Source organism: Saimiri boliviensis, chromosome 11 (assembly GCF_048565385.1).
Source record: "Saimiri boliviensis isolate mSaiBol1 chromosome 11, mSaiBol1.pri, whole genome shotgun sequence".
NCBI lineage: Eukaryota > Metazoa > Chordata > Mammalia > Primates > Cebidae > Saimiri > Saimiri boliviensis.
The window spans coordinates 1,725,726-1,736,206 of NC_133459.1; the positions used below are offsets into that span (position 1 = coordinate 1,725,726).

The window sequence follows — 10,481 nt, forward strand, 5'->3', positions numbered from 1 at the left end:
AGAGGGCAAAATACCACACAGGTGCGGAGGCAAAGCTGCTGCTGTCCCCGCCCTGCTGCTGTTGAGGTCAGCGTAGAGCCCAGCACAGAAGGTGTCTCGGGCCTGGAGGCCAGCCAGGCAAGCAGCCACAGGTCACCCTGCCTCGTCCTGGTGGCCAAAGTAAAAGACACTTTGAGCCTTTCATGTCAGTTACTGACCCGTGAACGCTGCTCTTTGCAGTAGTAGCTCATGGGTCCCAGAGAGCTGCAACCAGGGGAGAGCACCTGGGGCCTGGGAGTGACGGGGCGGGGCGGGGGGGAGCGATTTACTTTCCCACGTGAAAGGGTGGTCGCTCCTCTCTTCCTGGGATTCCAGTTACGCACCAGGCCTCTTGATATTGTCTGCAGGTCACCCAGCCTCAGTTCATTTTTCTTCTGTTCTTCATATGGAGTAATTTCTATTCTGTCTTCAAGTTAACCGACCCTTCTGCTGTCTCTAATATTTTCATTTCAACGACTGCACTTTTCAACTCTAGATTTTTGTTTTTTTGTTTTTTTGTTTTTGAGACAGGGTTTTGCTTTGTCATTCAGGCTGGAGTGCATTGGTGCAAACATGGCTCACTGTAACCTTGACCTCCTGGGCTCACTCTCCTGTGTAGCTGGGACTGCAGGCATGCACCGCCATACCCAGCTAACTTTGGAATTTTTTATAGAGATGGAGTCTTACTTTGTCACCCAGGGTGGTCTTGAACTCCTGGGCTTAAGTGATCCTCCCACCTCAGCCTCGCAAAGTGCTGAGACTCCTTTTTATGAAAAACCATGCCCAGCCTGTTCCTTTTTATACTTTCCATTTATCTATGAAGATTCCACATCAGTTCAGTCATTAGGACTGTATTTCCCTTTAGTCCTTGAATATATTTACATGGTCCCTTTTGTGTCCTGAGTCTGCTAATTCCAGCATGTGGATCATGCTGAAGTCGGTTTCTAGGGATTTCTCTTTCTCCCGACTGTAGCTCACAATTTATTTTCCTGTCTCTTCGCGTGAATAGTAGCTTCTTCCCGCACAGCAGGCATGATGGACACTTTGTAGAGACTCTGGATTCAGTTACATTCCTCTGAAGAGGGCTGAGTTTTGTTTCAGTGGCAGTGAGGTTGGCTGGGTTTAAACTCTAAATTCTGTTGCTTTTTGGTTTTTGCGGCTTCCAGTGGCTGCTCTCGCAGCCCACCTAGCCTTTCCCCTATATGTGCAGTTCCGTGGGCTGAAGATTTAAGTAGATTTAATACACAGATTTGGGGCCACACCCCCTCTGTGGCTCCCTCCGTTTCAGGATTTCTCGTCTAACTTTCCGTTCACTTTTCTCAGCCCCAAACTGTCCTATGATACCTCAAGCTATGAGAACTTCAGCATCTGCTGAACCATGACTCACAGATTGAGGAATCCTCTTAGGCAAAGAGCTTCGGGGGTGCACAGCTCACCTCGCACACCACCATTGTTCAAGGGTCAACTGCTGGCTTCTGCCTGTGTGTGGTTACAAACCCATGCCTTCAAATATTCACTTTGTATATTTTATCAAACTTTTCTAATTGTCATCTGTGGGACATGTAGGCAAGCTATTCCACAATGACTCGAAGCCAGATCTATTGTTAGATAGAAAATGTTTGACTAGCTGGTGGGGAATGTGAATGCTATCACATGATCGTTTTAATTTCCATTTTCCTGATGACTAGCGAGGTTCACTTATTAAAATTTTTCTCCAATCTGGTGGGTGGAAAGTGGTTTCTCATTGTTTTAGTTTTGCATTTTTCTCATTACGATGGTGCTGAATATTGTTCATGTTTTATTAGCCATCTGCGTTTCCTCTTTTGGGGAATGCTTTTGCCAAGTCTTGTATTGAATTTTTTTTTTTTCTTATTGATATGTAGGAGTTCTTCAAATACTCTGCATACTAATTTATTTGCTCATTGTATATTTTGCAAGCATTTTTCTCTTTTTGTGGGCTATCCTTTCGGTTTCCATAGTTATGGGCAAAATAGAGGTTTTGAAATTTAATTTAATCAGATGTGCCAGTTTTTTCTTTATTGATTCCCCGTTTTGTGTCTTAGGACGCCCACCTGTGTGTAGAAATCTTAATGACATTCTCAGATATTTTCTTTCAGAAACTGTAAAGTGCAGTAGTTTCCTCCTGGAATTCACTTTTTCTCAAGATGGGAGACAGGAAATCAGTGCCCTCCAGTGAATAACGCCCCTTTTCCTCCCCTATAGATTTGCTACACTCGTTCCATCAGCCGTTAAGTTTTAGATAGACGCGGGTCTGCTTCTGAGCTCTCTAATTCATTTTATTGGTCTTTCCATCTGCCCCTGAAGTCAATAAACTTCCATATTGATTAGTATAGCTTCGTATTAACTGGCAGAGCAAATCCTCCCATGGCCACCTCTTCTTTCTCCAACTTCTGCTCCTCCTCCTCCTCTTCTTCCCTATCTCACCTCCCCACCCTCCTACCTCTCCCTTCCCCCCCTCCTCCTCCCCCTCCTCCCCCTCCTCCCCCTCCTCCTCCTCCTCCCCCTCCTCCCCCTCCTCCTCCTCCTCCTCCTCCTCCTCCTCCTTTTTCTTCTGTGGACAGTGCATCTCTCTCCATTTACATAGATAGTTTTTCTTTTTTGAGACAGGGTCTTGCTGTTGCCCGGGCTGGAGTGCAATGATGTGATTATAGCTCACTGCAGCCTTCATCTCCCAAGCTCAAGAGATCCTCCCACCTCAGCCTCCTCAGTGGCTGGGATCACAGGTATGCACCATGTGCCTGGATAACATTTTTTTTTTTCTATTTTTAAAATTTTTTTTAGAGACCACATCCCACTATGTTGCCCAGATTGGTCTCAGACTTCTGAGCTCAAGGGATCCTCCTGTTTCAGCCTCCCAAAGTGCTGAGATTACAGGCATGAGCCACTGAGGCATGGCTATAGGTATTCTTTATTATCTTTTAATAAAGTTTTATACTTTTTCCATAAAGTAATGTGACTCTTTGAACTTAATCATTTTTCTGTTGCTGTGGTAAATGGTATGTTTTAAAGCCACAGAGCATCTATTTGTTGCTGGTATTTATAAACAATGTTTGCATATCTAGTTAAATTTTGCTGCCATGTTTAATACCTTTTTTGCTTTTTTGCAGTTTCTGTATACATAGCTCATCATACTGCCTGCAATAATGACAAGATTGTGGCTTCTTTTCTGGTCTTACATGTTCTGTCTTGTTTTCTTACCTTATTGCATTGGCTAGGATCTCTAGAACAATGATGAGTGACTGGGAGAGTTCACAGCCGCCTCGTGATTGATTTTAAATGGAAGGCTTCTGAACTGTCACCATCAAGTATGACATTTGTGGTAGGTTTTGGACGGGTATTATCTTTTTCAATTAATTGAGTTTAGTTCTGTTTCTTGACTGCTAAAATTCTGGGAATGTTAAATATTATAAAACACTTTTTCTGAATCTACTGCAATGATAATATGTTCTTCCTTGGTCCACTAATTGATGTAGTGAATTATAAACTTATGGAAACATAAAATTTTAAGTCCCATGTTATAATATGTGGCCAGATTTTGGCTAAAACATGCATCAAAAACAGATATTTTGGCCTAGTCAGCAGTTATTTTAGCTAACTATTGCTGCGTAACCATCCATTGTAAAACGAAGTGGCTTAAGACAACAGTTAAGACCGGGCAACATCGCGACACCCAGTCTCTACAAAATAAATGAATAAATAAATTAGCCAATTGTGGTGGCATGTACCTATAGTCCCAGCTACTTGGGAGGCTGAGGCAGGAGGATCGCTTGAGCCTGGGAGATTGAGGCTGCAGTGAGCCATGATCGCACCACCACACTCCAGGCTGGGAGACAGAGTGAGACCCTGTCTCAAGAAGGAGATTCCAACCATTTATATTTGGCCACAACTATCCTTCAGTTTGGGCTGGGCTAAGCTGGACAGTTCTGTTGGTCTCACCTGGGGTCCCTCGTGGCTGCAGCCATGCAGTGACTTTACTGGATGAGAGAATCTAAGGTGGCTTCACGCATGTGTCTGGGGCCTTGGGGATGGCTGTCAGCTGAGCCTCTGTCTGTTTCCTCACTGGTCATGATTCCAGCCTCCTTACATGGCCCTGGGATCATTCCAAGGTGAAGGCAGAAGCATTGGGTCCTCTGAGGCTTGAGCTCCAGAAGCCATCACTTCTACCACATGCTACTGGTCCTAGCAAGGCACAAGGCGGTGCGGATTCTGTATGGAGAACAGACCCTGGCTCTTGCTGGGAGGAACACAGGAATCGTGGCTGGGCTTTCCCACCTTTCCCAGCAGCTCTTAGTGAAGAACTTGAACAAGTTGGAAGTGGCTGCCAGTCCCTTAGGAGACAAGCGTGCAGGGAGCCATGGGACCTGGATGCATACCTAGCAGCTGCCCTGAGTGCAAGTGGCATTTATCCTGTATCTTGTCCTCACACATCCTGTGTCCCTGCATGTCTACTTACTAAAAAGGGAAGTTTCCCAAATTGCAGGAGGGTTTTGCTGCGGTTTGAATGTTTGTGCCCTCCAAAACTCAGGCTGCAGTCTAACTGCCATTGTAATGGTATTGACAGGTGGGAGCTTTGAAGGTGATTAGGCCAGGAGGGCTCTGCCCTTGCGGGTGGGATCAAGGCAGGTTCGGCCCCTTTCGCCTCTTTCCTCTTCTGCCTTCTGTCAAGTGAGGATGCAGGCATTCAAGGTGCCATCTCGGAATCTGAATCCGCAAGCTTGCTGGGGCTTGGTCTTGGACTGCCGGCCCCCAGAACCGGAGCTCATCCATTTCTCCTCATGGAGCACCCAGCCCATAGCGTCTGTCACATCCGTCCAAATGGAACCACTGATCTGTGCCTTGTTCCCAAGGACTTTGGAAAGAAACCTCCAGATGGAAGGTTGTTTGTTGCAGGAAACTACATTTGTAAAAAGTCTGTTATAGGAAAATTCATTTGTTCACTTCTTGTCGTAAGCCATGCTTGCGCTGGTGGTGGCGATATGGGGACTCCCTTGCCCTGGGTTTAGTGGATGCACAATACTTAGGGCAGGTGTCCCCGTACACACCAGAGCCACGGCAGACACAGACGAGCTTCCAGTGGCCTCCCTGGAGGGTGCTGGTGGGAGGCTGGGTTGTGGTCCTGGGTGCTCCTCCAGAAGGAGGAGCCAGTGAAGGGACCGGGCAGGAGCAGTGTCTCAATCTGGGGAGTCTACCTCCCACACCCCTTTTCCCATCCACGCTTCCCTCCGCAGTTCAGTGGCTCAGGATGAACTCTTAGAAAACATTCCTGACGCCCCTTCTCTGTGCCTCCCTCCACCATCAAATCTACCCACAGTCTGGCCACTTCTAACTCTCAGACCCATGCTTTCTCTGCAGCTCTTTCTCCCTCATCTGAATTCCGTCGTCTCTTTCCTGAACCACTGTCCCAGCCTCCCGGCCTCCCAGCCTCAGCCACCCAGCCTCCAAACCTCTTAGCCCCTCAGTCCCCCAGCCTCCCAGCCTCCCAGCCCCCCAGCCTCCCAGACCCCCAGCCTCCCAGCCTCCCAGCCTCCCAGCCTCCCAGCCTCTCAGCCTTCCAGCAGGTCCTGCCCTTACTCTGTCTTCTCTGGCACATTCTACATGCGGCAGCCAGAGGAAAGTTTAAAAATGCAGCTCCAAGGCCAGTCATCCCAGCACTTTGCAGGGCTAAGGTGGGGGGATCACCTGTGGTCAGGAGTTTGAGATCAGCCTGGCCAACATGGTGAAACCCCATCTTTACTGAAAATACAAAACTTAGCTGGACATGGTGGCGGGTCCCTGTAATCCCAGCTACTTGGGAGGCTGAGGCAGGAGAATCTCCTGAGCCTGGGAGGTGGAGGTTTCAGTGAGCTGAGATCGCGCCACTGTACTTCAGCCTGGGCAGCAAGAGCGAAATTTTGTCTCAAAATAAATAAATAAGTAAATAAATTTAAAACAATGCAGCTCAGAGCACCTGGCCCCACAGCTTAGCCTCACTGCGCTGAGGGTGACATCCAAGGGCCTTGGGAGGCCAGGAGGATGGAGCCCCATGGCTGCCGTCTCCAGCAGCCCATGCCCTCCCCTTCCCTCCGACAGCCACCCTGGCCTCCGCAGTGGCAGGGACAGCCCAAGCTCTCGCTCCCTTCAGGAATGGGCACATTTGCTTCTGCTGCCCGGAACCCTCAGTCTCAGCCTGAGTGACCCCTCCTCCGAGCAGCTTTCCCTGATCGCTGGCTGGAGAACTACCTTGCGTGCCCCATTTCTTAAAGGGCACATTTTGTTTGCGTCTTTGGGAGCCCCAAAGGGGCAGGGCCTGACTTTCTTGTCACCCAGGTGCCCCAGCCCCTGCCTAGCCTCACCCCATCACGGCAGGACTTAACCACGTGGGGAGGGGAGTGGGGCAGCTCTCACCCTGGCTGCGCAGGGCCACGCCATTCTCCTACCTTGGGGTCCGCTGCCGGTGGGGTGGGCCTCCAGGGTCCGGCTGCAGGCCGCCAGGCAGTCCTCATACCTGCCGCTGTGGAGCAGAGCCTCAGGGGACAGGGTGTCACTCCAGGCGCCCCTGGGGTCCAGAGCTGCCAGGAGTCGCTGGCCGCCGGTCTCCTGCTGGCTGGCACTGTGCCCAGCCCCCAGGTGCCCCGACAGGTAGTCCTGGAGGGCGCTGAGCAGCGCGGGGAGGTAGGGCTGCTGGTGGGTGCGAATGAAAGCCACGGTCCTGTTGGCGCTGGAGGCGAAGGCCTGGAGGTAGGCGGCCACGCCGTCCCCAGCCCGCGCCCCGGACAGGACCCAGGCCAGGGCGCGCGTCAGCCGCAGCTCCAGGACCTGCTGGGAGTGAGAGTCCAGCAGGGCATTGCAGCGGTGTACCACTTCCTCGTGGCGTCCGCGGGCCAGCAGAGCGGCCAGCAGGTGCAGGACGGCGGCCGGGTGGTCCGGGCAGAGGGCGCCCAGGAAGGCGGAGGCCAGCGACCCCGTCAGGGAGACCACTGCCATGCCGTCCCAGTGGATGGCGGGGATCTGGCTGTCCCCGCGGCACCAGGCCTCCAGGGTGGCCAGCACCGCCGCCCCCTGAGCCCGGGCCAGGGCAGTGCGCACGCTCCGCACGGCCGAGGGCGCGTGGCAGCTGAAGGCAGCCAGGTAGAAAGCGGTGGCCAGGGGCGGCTCCCCCAGCGCCAGGTGCTGCTCCCCCTCCCGGCAGAGGCAGGCCACCAGCTCCTGGGCCGACATCACGCCTGGGTCCCCGACGGGCCCATGTTCAGTCCTCACCGTACCTGGGGATGAGGGAGCACAGTGAGTACGCAGAGGGTGGCCAGTTCACCTCCCTGTGGCTGCCCGTGCCCAGCCTCAGGCCACCTCCGCCCCTTCCCACTGAGCCCCCAGGGTCAGTGCAGACCCCACGGGGTGAAAACTGGGGGTCCTGGGCTGGGGCTGCCTCCCACTGCTCACATTTGGGGCCTCAGCTGCCTCCTCTGCTGAGGAATGGGACAGTGGCCCTGCCCAGCTCATGCCCTCTCAGAATTTCTGACCCCTGAGTGCCCATGGTGGGAGGGTTACGGTGGCCTGGGGGGTCAGGGCCAGTCCCGCCCTCGGCCCCTCCCAACCTGAGCTCCTCAGGAAGGTGCACCCCAGTCAGCTGGGCCCAGGGCCACACCCTGCTCACTCTCTCACACGTGGGTCATTTGAGGGGGATGCCCCGTGCGCCTGCCAGGCTCTCGGGTCGGGGGAGCCACCCTGGCCCATGGGGGGTTCAGTTCTGAGGTTGAGGTTCCAGAGACAGCCCCTGGTACTCCCCTCTTCCCCCTCCCGAGGCCTCCTGACCTGAAGAACTCTGGCCCTTTCTCCGCCCGTGAAACACGCAGCCCCAGCATGCCCGCTGGCCCCACAGACACACTCACACTGGCCTGCAGCTCGGAGGCTGAGCCGGCTGTGCCCTGCGGACCCAGGTTCCCTTGCGGATGCTGGGGGACGGAGGGATGTGGCCGGCTGGGTGACCCAGGCCTGGGGGGGGGCTCCCGAGACTGCTGCGTGCGGGTTGGGGAAGGCACAGCCACGGTTTCCCGGGAGAGCATCAACACCTGCAGGTCTCCCGGCTGTCCTGCAGCGCCCCACTGTGGCCGGAAGCCACCAGGCCCCAGTCCCGCGCCGTCCTGCCCGCCCCGCCCTTTGGGGAGGGTGTGGAGCCCCTGCCGTGTGGACAGAGCAGTCAGGGTCAAGTCTCAGGGTACAGGGCGGGGGGGCAGCAGGGCCGGGGCTGCCTGGCCTAGTTCTTCAGCTCCATGGCCTTGACCAGGGCCCAGGGCCGGTGTGGGTAGCGCAGTGGGGAGGTTTATTAAGAGATTTCCCATGACTCCATGTCGATCACTTTCATTTTAATTGCCCTAATTAGGCGGGAGCTGTAATGGAGTGGGGCTGTCACCAGGGCTGTGGAAGGCCTGGGGCACAGAGGTGGCAGGTCTGCGCGACAGTTGTGGTCACAGCAGCGCCGATAGGCCCCCTGCGTCTTTGCCCTGCACACACTGCCCTGCCCTGGGCCCACGGGCACCGGCTGGATGAGCCTGGCAGTCTCGGAGGGTCTCGAGCGGTGATCGCAGCCCCTGCCTGAGGGCAGCACACCTGGACGCAGGTAACCCCAGGGCCTCCTCCAGACCACCCCTCACTTCACATTCTCGATTCTGATTCGGCCGCAGACAAAAGCTGGCGGTGGAGCTGGGCAGGGAGGCCGAGGCCAGTGCCTGGAAGTTTCGGGGTCTTGGGTCATTTGCCCTCCACGTGCTGTCCCACTCAAGACCACTGGGGACTGGCAGTGTGGGGAGCTGGCTCATCTGATCTGCTCAATCTGAAAGCATTCGGCCCTGACCGGACACGCTTATGCTGACACCCTGGGTGCCAGGACTGAGCAGCTCCACACAGGATCAGCCCCCACCCGCAGGAATCGGCCCCCACCCGCAGGAATCGGCCCCCACCCATAGGAATCGGCCCCCACCCGCAGGAATCAGCCCCCACCCGCAGGAATCGGCCCCCACCCGCAACAACCACTTGTCCTTAGACCCCTGAAAAGCACTCAGGAGCTGCTCCCAACACCCTGGGGGTCCTTCTCCCGCTCTGAGCCTGCTTCGCCACCCCAGTTTATGTGGTCAGACCTGGCTGGTGGGAGGAGGGGCAGGACACTGCATCAGCCCCTAGCAAGGCCCCCTCACCCCCCGCACTCAGACCGCAGAAATGAAAGGACCTGGTTGCCACGATGGGCTGAGCAGGAGCCCACGGTCCCCACTAGAGACGCCCTCCAGAGGGCCCGCCGCTGGCAGGACCCATCCCAGTCACACGGAAGGCCTGGGCTAAAGTCGCCACTCTGGGAGGAGCTCTGGGCCATCTCCAGAATGTTCTGTCTGAGCAGGAGCACAGCAGAGAAGCGGGCAGTGAGAGCAGTTGACTTGGCGGAGCTGGCTGACCTCATAGCTGTGGCTCACAGGGCCGCGTGGGCTGCTGGCACAGGCACTCGCTCTGCCCTTTCTGCAGGTGCCACAGAGCAGCGAGGCGCCCACCCTGGGGCTGGGCGCTACCGCCTATCTGGAGCTCCTCTTCTGCTCCCCCAGAGCGGGCACGGGTGTGCCCATCGGGCAAGGGAATCTTCAGGAACCCTTCCCAGGGCCGCCTCAGAGGCTCCCTGAGGGGCATGGGGAGGAGGAATCCAGGGTGCGTGGTCTTTACGCAAACAGGTGCGCTTCATTCACCCTAGTCAGTGGAACCCCTGTCCTCCAGACACCCGAGTGCCCTCGAAGGTCAGGCCGGCAACTGGGAGGCAGGCCCAGCTGTGAGCTGCCGCCGCCAAGCCCCTTCCTGCAGGACCCTGGAGACCCTGCCAGTGCCGGCAGCCTGAGGCTGATCTTCCCCAGCTGGAAGGGAGGGCCACACGCTCCTGCCGCGGGGGGCTGCCAGCGTGGGCGGCAAGGATCCGGGGCCTTGGCAACCTCTGGGTGGTGGGGCACATGTCCTTGTCCCCCAACCATCAGAGCACAAAGCAGGGGTCCCCACAGCTCAGGCCCAGGGCCCAGCCAGGTCTGCATGCCCTTCTGCAAGGCACGGCCTCCTCGAAGCTTCCCCAGGGCTGCAGCCTGCCCACCCACCTGCACCTCTTCCCCGGTAGGCGCTCACCTGGGGAAGGAGATGAATTTGGCTAAGCCAGCCCGGTTAGAGAGGGGAAGCCTTAGCAATAGCTCAAGGCTGCACCCCAAATCCCAGAAGGGTGGCCCTGGCCCTGGGCTCTCTCAGGGTGCTCCCCTGCTTTACTGACCTGGGAGCAGGTGCGACTCTGGTCATTTCCCTGCTAGGTGCCCGCCCCGCCCAAGGGGCACCTCCATCCCACGCGCCCCAGATTGCCCTCCCAGGGTGTGTGAGCCCCTCAGAGCCCCGGCTATCGGGGCTTAGGACGCTCCCCCATGACTTCGAGCACTTTAGCTCAGGGGAGCCCCTCT

General features: G+C 55.7%; 1 protein-coding gene across 4 annotated transcripts in view; it reads right to left on the reverse strand.

Moving 5' to 3' along the window:
* TTC34 (tetratricopeptide repeat domain 34) overlaps positions 1 to 8,053 on the reverse strand; it is a 28,921-nt gene extending 20,868 nt beyond the window's left edge. For all 4 annotated transcript variants that reach the window (XM_003939637.4, XM_039474381.2, XM_074379951.1 and 1 more), the window contains exons 1-2: positions 7,905 to 8,053; positions 6,456 to 7,280 (exon numbers count right to left, since the gene is read on the reverse strand). In XM_003939637.4, coding sequence (XP_003939686.2) covers positions 6,456 to 7,236 — 781 coding nt within the window. In that variant the 5' untranslated portion in view covers positions 7,237 to 7,280; positions 7,905 to 8,053. The remainder of the gene's footprint in view (positions 1 to 6,455; positions 7,281 to 7,904) is intronic.
* Between the last annotated feature and the right edge of the window lie 2,428 nt (positions 8,054 to 10,481).